Source organism: Berghia stephanieae, chromosome 2, assembly GCF_034508935.2.
Source record: "Berghia stephanieae isolate SIO BIC M18660-M18661 chromosome 2, UCSD_Bste_1.3, whole genome shotgun sequence".
Taxonomy (NCBI): Eukaryota; Metazoa; Mollusca; class Gastropoda; order Nudibranchia; family Aeolidiidae; genus Berghia; species Berghia stephanieae.
In genome coordinates this window covers 88298446-88315892 of record NC_088361.1, presented here as the reverse complement: position 1 = coordinate 88315892, position 17447 = coordinate 88298446, and the positions used below count along the sequence as shown (strand labels likewise).

The following is a 17447-nucleotide window of genomic DNA, read 5'->3' as shown; positions in this document are numbered from 1 at the left end:
CGCCCAATATTGGTAATTAATTTTTTTTTGGAAAAGACCCAAACCGCCCCTTAAAAGTAACCACAGCCAAATACTGAGATAGTCGATGTCATAGTTGAGTGAGTGAAGTACCTCGACATAACATCGTGCCGATGTGATGAGTTACACATTTAAAATGTTGAATTCTGCTGCCAATGAATGAAACAATAAACAAAAAATGAATATAACAGCTTAAAAAAAAAAAAGAACAAAATGCCAAACGCGGATAGTTTCGGACTCAAAACTCTTCTTCAGCCAACAACTTATTTTTCTTCTTCTTCTTCTTCTTCTTCTTCTTCTTCTTCTTCTTCTTCTTCTTCTTCTTCTTCTTCTTCTTCTTCTTCTTCTTCTTCATCTTCTTCTTCTACTTTCTCTCCTCCTTCCTCCTCCGAAAGTCACAAATCACAACAATTCATGCAAACAGATGACAGGCCGTTGGTTTTTATCGTTGTAATTATCATTTTTTTTCACCAATCAATGGACTGGATTTGGCAGAAAATACAATTACTCAAATGTTAACACATCTTATAAATGATTTCTCACTTATCTAGTTCGTTTTTTCCCCCAAAGTGAACACTAAGCTGACAGAATTTATAGACTGTCCAAGATATTTAACAAAATACCATTATGGCCTCGGAAAAAGAACAAAACAGTTTCTTTTTATTTTATATTTTCCTGAGCTTTGTTTGTCCTCTTTGTGGCTTCAAACCTATTTAGGTATTTTTTCCACTAAGTAAAAGTAACTGCTTATCATGAAGGTCTTCATAAAGGCTTGTATTGAATAAGTGCATTATATTATATCAAATGCAGTCCCAGGATTGGTGGACAAGGAATAGCATCTCAGTGTTGCGGTTTGTTTTTGTTTTTTTATGATTGTGTGATTTTGTGAGTTTGTTCACTCGTAGAAACAATGGAACCCAAAAGTTGATGCTTACATGTGTGCTGTCCTCTAAATCTCAAATTCATCGTGTTGGACACGACTGAGGACGAAGGGACAGAATTTGTGATAAACGCATTCACGTAATTGACTGCATGTGCGGAGGTACAACGCATCACAATTGTTTACTTATAGCCTTACACCGGAACCACTAAATTTTGGCGTAATTTTTAGGTTTTTGGACAGCCTAGTGAGTTGTCTTTAATAGTGGAAACAAGTGATCCCATTGGTTGAACTGTTGAATACAACTCAAAATTTGTTTTCTTTTGTGACCAAAGACGTGTCTTTGATAATATCATTTGTTGGTCAGTTTCAGGTCATGATTTTACGAAGGCCGCGTACAGAGCATGGCCTTCTTAAACTTAAAGCCTGACACTGACCAAAACACTGACGTCAAAAGACAAGGATCTGGCCACAAAAGAAAACAATCGTTAGTTGTATTCAATGGTTCGACCAATGGGATCTCTTGTTTGCTTGAGCTCTATTAAAGACAACCCACTCGACGCTGCGCAAACCTAAAAAATGACGTCAAACTCTATATATATATATATGTGTCCTAGTGGGTTCTAGCGTAGCCATCGTTAAGTTATAGCCTGACATTGAAACCCAAAAAGACTGGCATTTTGACGCCATTATTTGGTTTTTGCACCGCTTAGTAAGTAGTATTCATGGAAACAAGTGGTCCCATTGGTTGAACTATTGAATACAACTGAAAATTTGTTTTCTTTTGTGGCAAAAGACTGGCATTTTGACGTCATTTTTTGGTCAGTGTGAGGCTATAACTTTACGAAGGCCACGGTTCTAGTATCAGACAATAAGTGAAAGATTGCTACTTGCAGAGTCACATTTTCATAATTCAGAGAAAACTACAATTTTCTTGTAATTTATTCATAGGTTGAAAAAAAAAAGGAAATTGCGTGTCTTCTTTGCTTTATAGAACAATACCCAGAGTGTTTTGAAACGTCAACTTTTCCCAGGTGAAGAAGGAGAAGAAAAAGAAGAAGAAGAAGAAGAAGGAGGAGGAGGAGGAGGAGGAGGAGGAGGAGGAGGAGGAGGAGGAGGAGGAGGTGAAGAAGAAGTAGAAGAAGAAGAAGAAGAAGAAGAAGAAGAAGAAGAAGAAGAAGAAGAAGAAGAAGAAGAAGAAGAAGAAGAAGAAGAAGAAGAAGAAGAATATAATTATAATTATTATTATTATTATTATTATCATTATCATCATCATCATCATCATCATCATCATCATCGTCATCATTACCATCGTTATCAATATTTTATATTATTATTATTATTATTATTATTATTATTATTATTATTATTATTATTATTATTATTATTATTATTATTATTATTATTATTATTATTACTATTATTATGATCATCATCATCATCATCATCATCATCATCATCATCATCATCATCATCATCATCATCATCATCATCATCATCATCATCTTCTTCTTCTTCTTCTTCTTCTTCTTCTTCTTCATCATCATCATTACCGTCATCATTATCATTACCATTATTATTTTATTTTGTCATAATATACCTACTTGATGTTTAATAATTGGTTGTCAACTCAACAGCTACCTAGAATATTCAGACGCAAGTACCCGGTAATGTACCTAATTATAACTTATTCCATTCTCAGCTCACTCTTTCTAATTATCATTTCCTAACACTGCAATTTCACTGGGATGCGACTATATATCTCGGTTCGTGCTCTTCTACTCTGGTTGAAGGTCGTTTCCTTTCAAGTCATCTTAATACCCCCCCCCCCCCTTTCTCTCTCTCTCTCTCTCTCTCTCTCTCTGTCTCTCTCTCTCCCTCTCTCTCTCTCTCTCTCTATCTATCTATCTATCTATCTATCTATCTATCTTATCTCTTCTTTCTCTTTCTCTCCCTTTATCTCGCTCCCTCTCGGTTTTTCTCTTTTTCTTTCTTTCTTTCTCCAAATATCTATCTACCTATCTCTCCATCCATCCATCCATCCATCTATTTATAGATCTATCTATCTATCTATCTATCTATCTATCTATCTATTTATCTATCTATCTATCTATCTATCTATCTATCCATCTACATATCTGTCTAATTATCTATCTATCTTCTCCCTATCATACTATCTATCTGTCGATCTCCCCCCACCCCTCTCTCTCTCCCTCTCTCTCTCTCTCTCTCTCTCTCTCTCTCTCTCTCTCTCTCTCTATATATATATATATATATATATATATATATATATATATATATAATTTAATCTGTCTGACTGTTTTTCTATCTGTGAATTTATCTATCATCAATATTATTATGATTAATTAATTATTAATATCTATCTACATATCTCACTCCAGATTTGGAAAAGATTAGCTGTCACCATTCTATTCCATCCCATAACTCTTTCTTCTATTCCGCATTCTATTAAAAGTACAATGTTCAATTTTTTCTGACAACGTCTTTAAATGGCATTATATTTTCATAACACTGTAACCTTTCTGGCTTGGTACACATTGGAATTTTATGGTTCTCTCTCTTTTATCTATTTTTCTTTTCAAGATTTAACACGATCTGGTGTGGTTGAGGCGACGTGTACTTACTTGCTGGTCTGATAACTCAAATTGTTAAGGGCTAATTGTTATAACTGAAACAATCTCAAACCAACGAAATTGAAAGTTCTCGATTATAGTAGTGTTAAAAAAGGCCCAAAAATGCGTCCGATTATCAGAACTTCAAATTGTGTACACGTCGGGTTGAGGGTATTTTCCTTGTGATATTTTAAGATTTCCTCCGCTTTGTCTCTCGGGTGAACGAGGTGACGAAAAGTCACTGAGGATGATCTATATGACCTTTCCATGTGCTCGAGGTCATTGGTCACATTGCAAAATGTGCTTAAAATGACACACATAGTGAAAAGTGTTCACAGTTTGAGAAATATCCAACGTCACATTTGGCCATTTTTGCTCAGTATGACTCATGAGTATGTTTACAACTTTGTTAAACAAAGTAACATGTTTATATTTATTGAGAAAAGTCAAATCCAGCAACAAATCATGTGAGCGATGACAAGGTTGGACGAAAATGTGAATATAGAATCGCTCCCATTTATCCGTGATGCACCATGTCAAAACGGTATTACGTAAGATTGAACTGGACTTTAAAAACGAACTTGGAATTATTAAACTAATGAAGCAATATGATATATCGTATATATTTGTAAATAAAGAAATTGTATTTATTCTCCATCCTAACATTTATAAATTAACTCCAAGTTTGATATTTGTGGCTATAAATAGTATACACTTGCCTAAGAAGCTCACAACATTGCATCACGGAAGTATACCGGACCAATACACAAAACTATGTGTAACCTTAAACGTTTATAGTCTGGGTTAACACAGTTAGTGAGAATTTCTCATTAACTCGGATGGCAAAAAAGCAATAACAAAGACCCGAGTGACGTCAGCTTCATTCTATGTATTAAGTCAATTCCTAGCATCTATCCCATCCCGACCTATGACCGCTTTGACAAGATGGGTCACATACCGATGGTCGACGGATCAAACATCTGAAGTCCCGATTTTCACGATCAGTGGATCAAAACTCTGAATGAAGTCTACATACGAGATTTGCTCACCGTGTTATAATAATATATAATTTTTATGACGGATCAGATCTCCGAACGTTTCCAAATGACTCAATTATGCGCCGTGCAGAGCGGGACTCGAACCCAGGACCTTCCAATCTGAAGGCGATGGCTAAACCCCTGTCACTATAGTCGCACCAATATCGATCCATTAAATAGACCCTCATATTTTCCAAAAAAAAAAAAACTCTCAAACTCAGAACTTCCTTAACTATGCTGTATGGATTCTTAGAAGTCCCAGGTTTGGTAGAATTTGACGAGATTGGGATCATTTTAATCGATGGATATTGTGGACGACGAGTTTTCTGGCCAATTTTTTTTTTCAAAAGGAGTTTTGACAAAGTAAGGCAGAAATGTCCTCGAGGCCAACTATAAGTTTTACACATCCGACTAATACAAATTAAGTTAATAAGGGTTTGCTTTGGCATGAGGATTGTACGAGTACTAGATGCTTTAAAAAAAAAACCCTCTAAAAGATCAATTAAGGCACTGACATGAACTGATCGAAAATTGGCTTACCCGGTTACTAGCTTGACATTTGATAGTTTACCAACGTCTCTGTTTACTCCGGATAATATAGTTAATTAGACGGAAAGTCGATGAATAACTGTACAGAGCGTAGCATGGGTTAATATATATATATATATATATATATATATATATATATATATATATATGTATATATGTTTACACATATGTATATGTACACATATATAAATATATATATATATATATATATATATATATATATATATATATATATATATATATATAGTGCAACAAAACATACCGGAATAAGTTTTGAGGCTATCTCCATACCTATAGATATGAGAAATTTTTGACGATTTATGAGTAACAGGAACAAGACCTTGCCTTGCGTCAATTCTTGAGATTGCTCTATTACTTAAGAGACGATGCAAGTTGTACCAGAGTTATTAAAAATCACGATACCAAAGGTATCTAAATTTGCGTCTTGTTTAATCAGTATTGTGTTACTATTGTGCGGCTATGTGGTCTTGTGTATGACACTTGCTCTCGGATTGGACGGTCCTGGGTTCGAGCCTCGCTAGGCGCATTGTTGAGTCCTTGGAAAAGGCTCTTTACTCACATTCTCTCGCCGTATTCAGGTAGCTGGTCGTTAACAGCGTCGTATCCGTCGGAAAATACTTGTAATATCGCCTAACAGGCGTCATGTCTCGTCTCTGTTACATATTGCTGTTGGTCAGGGACCCTGTGTAAAGCGCTTTGAACACGTTAAGTGAATATCGTGCTATATTATATATATATATATATATATATATATATATATATATATATGTATTAATACCGGATAGGGAGACTTTTGGTACCCCTATTAGTTCATTTTACAGTACTTTACCAATAGGGAGACCAAAATCCGGTCCCCCTATTGATTTGACCTCTAGCACATTCACTTTTCTATTTTTAGTTTAAAGTTGTCAACCCAACCGTCAAGGATATATAATTGTAAATCATAGTATTGAAGTTATTTGTTAAACACCACAGTAAGAAGAGTTATGCCTAAATTTTCACGTTGGTCAATAAGGTGACCGCCTGAAAAAAGTACAATAGGGGTACCAGTGTTTTCATCGATATATTTCAATAGTGAGGCAATATATCTTTCCGAAATTTTCTCTAAAATTCTAGAGCATTATATGGATTTTTATAGTAATGAAAACCTAATATAAAATTGTGTGAAAGTTGATGAACTGAGGAATGAACAAGATATACGAATTATAATCTATTTTTAGAAACAGATTTATCGAATCTTGGTCCGGATTCTTATCTTGGTGACAAGAGACAAGCAAACATAGTAACTCTTTTTTTCGTGAAACGTATGTTTAGTCAATTTCGCGCATAAAGAGGCACTCGGCACTCACTCACTCCGCAAGTCAGTAGTAGGTAGGTGGTTATCAGTTATCAGCTTTAATTCTTAGTCAAACGCTTCATCAAACCCATTATTGAGTAGCATGTTGATGCCTGATGCCAGTTGAAGCCATCTCGACGTCGTGAAATGGAGCATCTTCTGTCATAGCAGTAGAATCGTCAGATGCCGCATTTAAATCCTCCATTCCAGGCGTTGCTGTTGCCATATCGATCTTCGAAATGATTTGGTCTAGACGTCAAGTTGACCCGTTCTATGTCTGAAGAGATTTTAAAGTGCAATACCTAACATTATATCTTGATCTACAAAAGAGTCTTTTTAAATGAACCGCTGTGTTTCTATATTTTTCAAGAACCAATGATTATCTGATAACCACTGACAATTGACTTGCGGAGAGAGTGGCCGACGGACGTCCTCTCTATAGCCGCAAGTATTTTTTCGTCACTTGCTGAGTTCCAAACTAGACGTCTATGGCATCGTGGGGTAAATTGATGCTGGAGGCATCATTGAAGAGACACCGAGATAATTTAAATGGTAAGTTATTGGCCATTCTTATTACATCACTGTTGATTTAAGATTTTCAATAGGGTAGACATCACAATCACACACACACCGATTGATGATTGTCACTTGTCAGTCAGTCATTTGGAAGTGGAGTCAGATAATTCGGGAACTTCTGTAGACTGTAGATTCACACTAGTGAGTAAGATCTGTCGTTTACTACTACTCCTACTACTACTACCACTACTACTTTTAGTTTTAGCTTTATCCAACTCAACACTTCTCGTGTTTATTTTATTTTGGCAAAACTAGAATGGATTTTTGAAAAGAATATAAAATAATTTAAACTTAAACCTGTCTTTGCATCTTGCTTTATGCATACAGTATGCCATATCACAGCCATCACAAAATCATAGTTTAATGTTGAGAATATGCTATTTCTTTTGTAACTTAAGATCAGAGAGATTTGAGCTTTAAAAATCCTGAAAAATGTCTTGCTGTCAATCCAGACAACCCTTTTGATGTGATCTATGATGTTAATGGTAAGAATGTAATTTGATGAGGAAATGAATAACATTTAGGTACACATAGTTTGCTTTTTTTTTTTTTTTTTTTTTGAGTCATGATGTGTAATACTATTACAGTCCACTCCGGATAATTGCAACTCGTTTAATCGCAACTTTCGGTTAATCACAATATTTCCTAAGCAATGGAAATAATTCTATATAAAAGTCACTGGTTAATTGCAACAAACTTCGGTTTTTTAAAAAGTGGTAAATTCAAGAAATCAAACAGTATATCATGATTAAATTTCATCATGGATGAAATCGTGACAGGTTGAAGAATCGAGAGTGAGCAGGATTTAATGCTACAGTAGTGTGTCACCACTCTGTTAGAGTCGAAAGAGGGCGGGGCTCTGCAGTATGGGTTTGTGACGTCATCGGTGGCCATTAAATAGAAGAGGGGTGGGGCTGGTCATAATCTTGACAACAGGTTATAAATGACAGTTATAAAGAGAGACTGAGCGATATCCTTTGTTTTAGGATTAACAACTGTGCATTGTGACCAACGAGTTTGGTGAGAGCTTATTGTCTCTCATTAAGGCTAATCTCTTTAACTCTGACAAATGTTGAATTGTTGAGAAAAAAGATTGAAACTTCTTCCAATCTGAATAAGATATCGGCTTGCTTCATAGCTGCTTTTGGTTGACAAATCTACACGGGGCTGCCATATGGTTTTTGTTTCAATCAAATTGCTCTGTATGTGGTGGACTAAGAATATTATTTACTGGTTTGAGTTGACAATAAATGTGTAAAATGTTGAAATAGTGGACAGGAAACTGAATTTCGGTTAATCCCAACATTTTCGATGATCCCAAGGTATTGCGATTATCCTAAGTGGACTGTACCTGAATCTTGAACGAAAAACTATCATATGGATATGATTATAGACAGATTGGTTTCTGGAATTATATTTCCGTCCTCCCTTGCCAACTCTGACGTTCTTGAAATTTAAAAGAAAATAGCCAGAAGGTTTCGGACTTAATTTTCTTTTTTTTTCCAAAGGACAATAGTCATAAGGTAAATAATTTTTAAAAAATCCTTTTACAGCACAAGATGGCATGATTTTTTGTTTAAGAGTTTAGAGAAAAACTTGCACATGATAGTCTTCAGCTTTTTTTTTGTTGTTTTTATTTTCTATATAGACTCCAACTCAGAGCCTGAAAGTGATGCAGAACAAAGTTCCATATCACATGATTCATTTGTGGTAAGTATGTACATTAAAATAAAATCATAACATTTGTATAGCGTTTATCCACAGTTGGCACCATGCTCAAAATGCTTCACATCAACATATTTTGTGGTGGACAAAACACATTTGCCACAAAAGATGAGACCTGCAGTCTGTTAGGCGCAATACAATATTTCAGGACAAGGACAACACTGTTTTACACCAGTGAGATCTCCTAGTTTTTTGTTGTTAAAAATTTTTCTTTGCAGTGGACTTCGCCAACAATAACACTATTTTAAACCTTCCTCGTTATATTTTGAAGTGATATTCATTGATGAGCCATTCACATTTGAAGTCGTTTGTTTTTTTATTTGACAAAATGTGAAAATGATGCGTTTCCAGGAAAAATTAAAATAGCTTCTGTTGGGATTATACTTTTGATCTCGCATTTTGTCCAAATTCTCTTGCATCGTAATGTTTATCAACTTTTTTTGTTAACTATATTGCAGTTGCAAGGTTAGGAAGTTCATATTGTTGCAATGACAACCGTTTATATGTCCAGAATCGTAGTGATATAAAAAATTGTTTTGTAGTTGTTGGTCCTGGTGTAGGATTTAAAGAGTTGGTTAAAAACGGTTTACTGAAACCCTGGTTGGTGTATCTATATTTATCCAAGCACAGTTGAACATATTAAATACTTAGACAATATGTCTGCCTTTCTCAACTCTTTTTTATTATACTTGCATTATTAACCAGCTAATTGTTTAGTTGGATTATTAAACAATGGCTCTTCATGTTTATTGTCAACATGAATAAATTGATTGATCTGTCATCTTTTCCACAAAATATACAGGGTCCCGATTTTGTTGCTGACTCCGAGTCTGATTCCTCTACGTACTCTGTGAGGTACCCAATGCTGAGTACATCATTGTCTTTGGAACCTAGTGCTCATTCCCCAACTCAGTCAGAGCCTCATCCACAACTATCACAGACTGAACCTCGTTGCCAGTCTGGGACCCAGGTTCAACCCGAATGCTATACACTTGCAAACCAACGTGTTACGTGCAATGGTGAGTCATTTTTTTGTCATTCTTCTCCTTTGATATTTGTGGGATCAATTTTAATTTACCCATTCCTTTTAAAAGAAAACTTCCACCCCCTCCATGGTGCTGCATTTGTGTTATTGCATTTTTTTTCTGTTTTGGCAGTGCTGCGTCGCAAAATACGCTACCATTTACATAACAAGCACAAATCCAAATTTGATAGGGTGGACATCTTAGAATCTGAAACCCCAATGTGTGAGTGATATCAGTGAAACCAGCCATAAAAATGTTCATGTTTATTTTATTGGGGTTTTTTTTTGTCTGTAATAGACTTAAATTGCTTGTATTGTAAGTGTTAAAATGGTTTTTTTGTTACAACCCATCTATATATTAAAACTGTTTCTTTGTATTTCTATGATGCTTAAGGCTTTTTTTTCACAGACCAGCTGGAAACTTAACGAGAATCAGAGTAGATAACATTTTTATTAATCTTGCAACCTAAACAGTATATGATGATTGGGAGCATTTAAAGAAAAGCACATTTTCTTTTTAATTTGTCGGTACTAAAATTATACTTTGATAATGCCTGCTGTGCTACAAACCCTTTTGACTTCCAGGTTCAATATTTTTCTTTATTCTAAAATTCTTGGGTTTCCTTTCAATGACAACTGAGATCATTAAAATTCAGCTCACAACATGATGTGTGTAGATTTGATGAAAACATATGTTCGAGTTGAGAAGCAGTGTTCACGAACTTGCTGATCGTTTTTACTAGCATTTATTTTCCTAACTTACCTGTATCAATTAACAAAGGCAAGACTCAAATATTTTCTATCTGAACAGTGTGTTTGTTATTGAAATATTTCCGGCATATACATGTCATATTTCATTCCCACAAAATATAAATCAGGATTAAGTTGTCTGGGCATCAGCATCGTTCAGGCAGTTGGGGGGAAGTCTTTAAGGAATTAATGAAGCCGATGCTCAACCGGTCTGGAGGACGTTTGATTGATGTCGGCTGTTTGTTCTGCCAGCCGGTGATGTTTTCTCACTCCCTCAATGACAAAGAAAGTCATTGTTATGACTATGAACTATAGTCTATTATTACTTTTGTTACTATATTAATTGTTACTTATAGCCGCTACTGTTATTATTATTATTATTATTATTATTATTATTATTATTATTATTATTATTATTATTATTATTATTATTATTATTATTATTATTATGATATTGCCTTCATTGCATTCTATTACTATTATTGATATAATTAATTTCTGATTGTTGTAAATAATTTATGTGAATTGAATTTTGTCGATTGGCCAAGGGCCTACAATAAACTTAAATGAAATGTTAGTCTTTGGATAGGACTTGGGTCTATTCTTGATTGCTTTTCCGCCTGGGTCGAGTGAAGCATTTGGAGTAAATTTTGTTGCTCAACGTAAAAAACATGATGCTTACCATTCCGCTGATACTGATACCTCCAAGGGGTGGTTGGGGAAAAACCTAAAATTCTTTTGACATTCTGTCTGATTTTTCGCTGAAACAACAAAGGACAATCTATGTATTCAGATGAGACTTCAATGTGTTACTATTCCGATTTATGTTCATATTTTGATTATAATGAAGAGGGAACCCTGAACCCAGTGAAGTGGGTGGATTGATCTATTTATTTCTATTTCAAAACAAAAATATGGCGTCTTTTCACTGGATTTGTTATGTGGCAGAGGTCTCCACAAATCTAACATACCTCTTCCAAAGGAATAGATGGTAGAAAAGTATATAACAAGAAGGAATTATGACAGTTACTTGTCCAGGCCTTAAATATTTGGAATGCTATTCCTCTCTATCGCTGTCATGTAGCTGATGTGCATATGATCTGTCTATTGATTTATTTTCATAGTTCATAGCATGATGTGCTTTATTTTCTTCTTTTTTTTCCAGAGAAATACAAAAAGCCAAGGAGACCCTGTCCATACTGTGGACAGTTGCAAACAAAACTCTCAAGGCATTTGATGAGGAAACACAAAGATGAGACAGAAGTTACAGAGGCCATGAAACAGCCTGTAAAGGAAAGGGATAGAACAATGGATTATCTCAAGAAAAAGGGCATTTTTTATTCAAACACTAGAAACAATTCAATAGTTATGCGTGAGAGAGCACAAGGGTCACATGAAGTTGTTATGTGTGCTGGCTGTAAGGGGTTTTACTCTGGACGAAGGGTTTATGAACACAAAAAGAAATGTAGTACTGAGCATGCTCTGTGTACTGGGGTTGTAAAATTTTATCCCGTGGCTCCCAATGCAAGTAAAGAAATAAAGGAGAATATTCTTGACAAATTTCGGAATGATGAAGTGGGAAATTTGTGTCGATCAGACAAAGCTATAGTATTGTTAGGAACAAAATTGTGGAGTAAAAGTTCAAAGAAGGAGAGAAAAGTTATAATGAGTGATTTACGCATCTTAGGAAATTTGATTTTAAAAACTAGGAAGAGAACGAATCAACCTTCTTTCTCTGGAGAGGACGTGGTGAAGCGTTGTAACTTTAATGAAATATCGCAAACCATTTCTGAAATGACTTTGAAAGAGGATGGGACATTGAAAGCAGGCTTGAAGCTTTCAATTGGATTTATATTGAAAAAGTTAATTAATTTCTTAAAAGGGGAATATATAATGCAAAACAAAATGGAAGAATCCGCAGAGATAGATTTGTTCAAAGCTGTCCTGGATTATAATTGGGATAGTATTTTTTTTACAGCCAGAGTTCAATGTGAAGCAAAGAGAACAAATTTGAGAAAACCCAAAGAGATGCCATTAGAGAATGATATAAAGAAGCTACGGCAATTTATTACTGAAGAGATGGTCCGTATTTGTGAGGATGATTATCAATTATTTGATTCACATATGTTTGTTAGGCTTCGCAATGTCATCGTAGCTAGGCTTACAATGTTTAATGCGAGAGAGGCGGAGAACCCGCAAGGATGTTGTTAAAAGACTGGAATGATGCAGATTCAGGTGTATGGGTTGATCCCCAGCTTGTACAACATGTCACTGATCCTCTGGAAAAAGCGTTACTTGAGAAGTATAAGCTGGCCTATCAGTCTGGAAAGGGAAGCAAGATGTTGGTCCCTGTGTTGATACCCAATGACACAATTCAGCCTTTAAGGAAACTTGCACAGGAGCGTAAAGCTGTTGATATTTCAGACAACCCATTTCTTTTTCCAAATACAGGAATATCCAAAGATCATGTAAGTGGTTACATTGCCATCAAATATGTCACTTCCTTAGTAAAGGATTTAGAGAAACCCCAGTTGTTAATAGCTGATAAATTCAGGCACCGAGCTTCGACATTATTTGCCTTACTTGATGTCCCACAACACGAGAGAGATGTCTTCTATCGACATATGGGACACAGTGAATCAATCAATCAAAACATTTATCAGTGTCCACTTGCAATACGAGAAATAACAGAAGTTGGTCATTTTTTGGGTCAAATTGATAACTCAGCATCGGTCACTGGGGAAGGAAATTGTAACATTGAAACAAATGACTCTGTAGTGAATAGAGACTCAAATGCAAATTTTGGAACATCCATAGTAACAGCTGCAAATCAAGAAGAAATATTTGATGGTGAAGCAGGAGTGCCAAATCAGCTTACGTGTTCTTCAAAACAAACTGAACCCAAGAGGAATTCAAGCAAAAATCGGAGATACATGTCATGGTCAGATGAGGATACAGATAGAGTCAAGTCATTATTTAAAAACTTTGTCGAAGATGTTTCAGCACATGGTTCAAGGGGATCATTACCTAGAAAGTCTGAAATTATTCTGTTCTTAAAACACCACAGGGTATTTTCACAAAAAGGAATCCCTGAAGGTACACTAATTAGTTTGGTGAAGACAAAGATTTTTAATGAAAGAAATAAATATAGAAGGGAAAGAGCGTTTCAATCGGTGTAATGACAATCATGAATTTGATTTGTATTACATTCATTGTATTGTATAGTGTTATTGACATATTTTGGGGGTTTACAAAAACGTTTTATCTTTATATAGTACAATCTGTTCATCATTGCAATATCCTTTTTTATATTATATGAACATTCATTTGCTCAGCTTGAGAGACAAATGCTTTGTAGAACCATAGCTGCCAACCGTTCTGTTAAAACGGATTTGTTCCGTATTTGACTTCCTGAGTCCGTAAGTGCTTATTTTTAGTTCAAAATCCGTATTTTGTAATTTTTGACTAATTTGTGGTAAAAAAGCCATGTGAGCCTAATGAATTATTATTATTGATCCATTATTATTACTATTACTACTACTACTATTGTTGTTATTATTATTATCATTATTATTGGTGTCCAGTGAGAGCATAATCTCCATTTGTGTAGCTCTTTAATTTGAATTATGCCTCTAACATAAATGATTTTCAACAATTAAAAAAGTTCCATTCGTTTATATGACGCCTGTATTTTACTCAAACCTTTCATAATGTATTGGAGATTTGCATAGGATATGGATGTTAGCCTCGATATACTTTGAATATTCTAAGACAGTATTGATACTTTCACTATTTGTTACAAATATTATTTTAATTAAGAATAAAATTAAATCCACCTTTTTGATTGGAAGGTATTCAATAAGAAAATCAATTGCTTATATTGATTAAAGATGACAATGATTATTTCCCTTTATTAATTTATGAAATATATAAATTTAATCCCTTTAAAAAACATCTTCATCTGATTTTAATTTTTTTTTTTTCAAGCAAGCTTTTGTAACGGTTTAGGTTCAAGAAAAATAAGTATACTCCATTTTTAGGTGTGTTTATCTTGTCAAAGTAAAGAAGTAGGAATTCTCTAATATTTAGAGGTGCATTTTACTATAACTACTATTATAGTATACTACTTAAAGACCATTATGTTGCATGAAAGAAAACATATATGCAATCGTCTACTTTTTATCTGAACTCACCTAATTTTTACCCCAAAACGCCCTCTCAAGTGATGTACCAGGTTGGTAGTTATGCATTTCTAACCATCTTAAGTTATTTCATTTATTTTACAATCGTGCTTCTTGTGTATTGGTCCTTATCAAAGTTGAGGCAGTTGAATTCTTTCTTTATATTGTCCGTTCTGAATTTTGATCTCATTGTGGAAAGCTCCCATAGCGGGCAGGGAGGTACACACTGTGTCTTCTATCCCCTTATATCTGTTTTCCAACATGCTTTCAGTCTTTGTCTTGGAATGAGATTACTTGTTTTTTTCCTGGCCCTCGCCGGAGTCCTAGCTGGGAGGGAAGCAGTCAAATGCATATTTATTGTTTTGGGAGATGATATTTTTTTCCTTGTAAATCATCTCTCTGTTATGTATTATTACTATATTTGTTATTTTTTAATGTATAATGTAAGCATTTGAGTGTGTTCCTCTTTGTTGGATTTTGTTCTTGTGTCCGGATAAGACTTATAGGTGATCTCAAACTTAGTACATTGGTGATACGCTCTTGGAATCTACATCTGATCCCTATTTGTTCCCAGTTCCCCTATGTCTTACTTTCTCTTGGATGCTTCAACTGTACTTCTAGAACTTTTTACTATCCAATTTTCTTCCTTTTTACTGGCGCTGATATAACCTAAATGTGTTGCAAGCGCCGTAAAACCCTTAAAAACAAAACAACAATCATTGTGGAAAGTGTCATTTTAACGATTCAAATGTGCTGGTACTAAACCCGATAATTGAGCAACATTTGGACTAGCCTCTGTCATCTCAAACTTGTTAGTGTTAGTAATAGTAATTAAAAAGGCTGACTTTTATATGTTGCGATTCGATGAAGGGGGGGGGGGGGGGGGGGGCTTCGGCACACATCGCCCCTCATCCCGGGCAAAATGAGCGTTCCTTATTTTATTTTTGAAAAGTTGGCAGCTATGTAGAACTATCTGAAAGAATCAGATATGGCAGAATAAAAAGTCTTTCTACTAACCCTAACTTAATTGGCCAATGTAGCTTTATGTTCAGCATTTTCTAGATACCTAATGTAAAATTTCACTATTCTTTTTATGATAGTTTTAAGAGTTGCAATCTTTAGAGGTGACTGTCAAGAAATGACACCTCTGTGCATTTAATTTCATTCTTTCTTTATCCCCTCATCCTTAATCAGAATAATAATAATTAATAATGAAAAAAAATGCAGCAACGACAGCTTAGAACGGCATAAAGTGCTTAAGAATTATTTTTTTTGCATTAAACTTTATTCAAACGATTTTCAACACTTTTGCTTCACAGTTTATGCTTTTTAACAAATGCAATTAAGCAACTTACCAGCAACAACATATTGGTTTGTTATCATTTGAGGGTTTTATCAGTAAAACTGTTTCTATCCTTTTATGTTGCACTGTACACATAGCAAACTTCATGCTTTTATTTGGTGACCAAAGACTTATGTGATACAGTGGATGAATGTTTGTGATGGCTTTTGGAACTGAAATAAACCTGCAATATGATTTGTAGACTTCTATCGTTATGTATCATTTTTCGGTCAAATGTAAATGTAATTTTACACGAGCTTGATGTATCATAAAACCCACAATGAGCTCAACGTGCAGCTGGTAGTAGATTTATATGGACACGAACAACGTTGTTACAATTCAGTAACGTACTCCAATTAACACAAGTGAGACTGTAAATGAGACTTTTACAATGACTCTGCATCGCCACAAATATGGATTCGAACCCTGGCAACTCGGGCGTCAGACGAACTGTCTACCACGAAACCAAAGCAAGCATTGTGCAAGTTAAAGTGAATGAGATGTTGATTGAAGCCGTTCATTGTGTCCATCAGATCTGCTGTCCTATCCATCCAACTCCATTCACTCACTGGGTGGGGTTCCCGACTTCCCATAATGGGCAGGGACGTACTCGTTGCGTCTTCTATCCCCCTATGTCTGTTTTCCAACTTGTTTTCTGTCTTTGTCTCGGGATGGGATGGGATTACTTGGTTTTGTCCAGGACCTGGCTGGGAGGGAAACAGTCAAATGTATAGTTCGAGTTTTGGGAGATTATATTTTTCCCTTGTAAATCATCTGTCTGTTATGCTCTTTATTGTTTTGTTTACATATTATTTATGCTTTGTAAACATTTGAGTGTATCCCTCTTTGTTGGGACCTGTGCTTGTGTCTGAATGAGACGTTTAGGTGATCTCAAACTAAGTACTTTGATAGTGGGCTCTTGGAATCTACTGTTTCCTATTTGAAACAAATCCCCTTTGCCTTACTTTTTCTTGGGTGCTCTAATTGTAGTTCCAGAACTTTTTACTATCCCATTTTCTTCCTTTTTACTGGCGCTGATATGACCTTAATGTGTTGCAAGCGCCGTAAAACCCTTACAAACAAAACAAAACAAACCAAGTCCATTCAGTGGTATACAACAACAACAAATAAACTCCTCTGCCTGGTCCCTTCTATCTCTGATCTTAACCTGGGTCGTCAGGTTTCTAAAGGGGTCGGGGACTGCAAAAACAATGGCGCACGGAGCAACTGGGAATATTTTTTGCCGTGTTTGAGTCCCAGGTTATTTCCCTGAGCGCCCCTTCTGAGGGATGGACCTTCCCAGGAGTTAGTAAATGCGTTGCTCGGCCACTTCACTCTACGCACACTGGGATAAGCTTCGACACTATGGCCATGA

General features: G+C 35.3%; 1 protein-coding gene across 4 annotated transcripts in view; it reads left to right on the top strand.

Moving 5' to 3' along the window:
* The window catches only part of LOC144965766 (acetylcholine receptor subunit alpha-like), a 122177-nt gene that overhangs the window by 75785 nt on the left and 28945 nt on the right, over positions 1-17447 (top strand). For 2 of the 4 annotated variants that reach the window (XM_078901444.1, XM_078901445.1), the window contains exon 6: positions 2536-2565. The exons of the other annotated variants lie outside the window; for them this stretch is intronic. In XM_078901444.1, coding sequence (XP_078757570.1) covers positions 2536-2565 — 30 coding nt within the window. The remainder of the gene's footprint in view (positions 1-2535; positions 2566-17447) is intronic. 4 annotated transcript variants of the gene reach the window in all.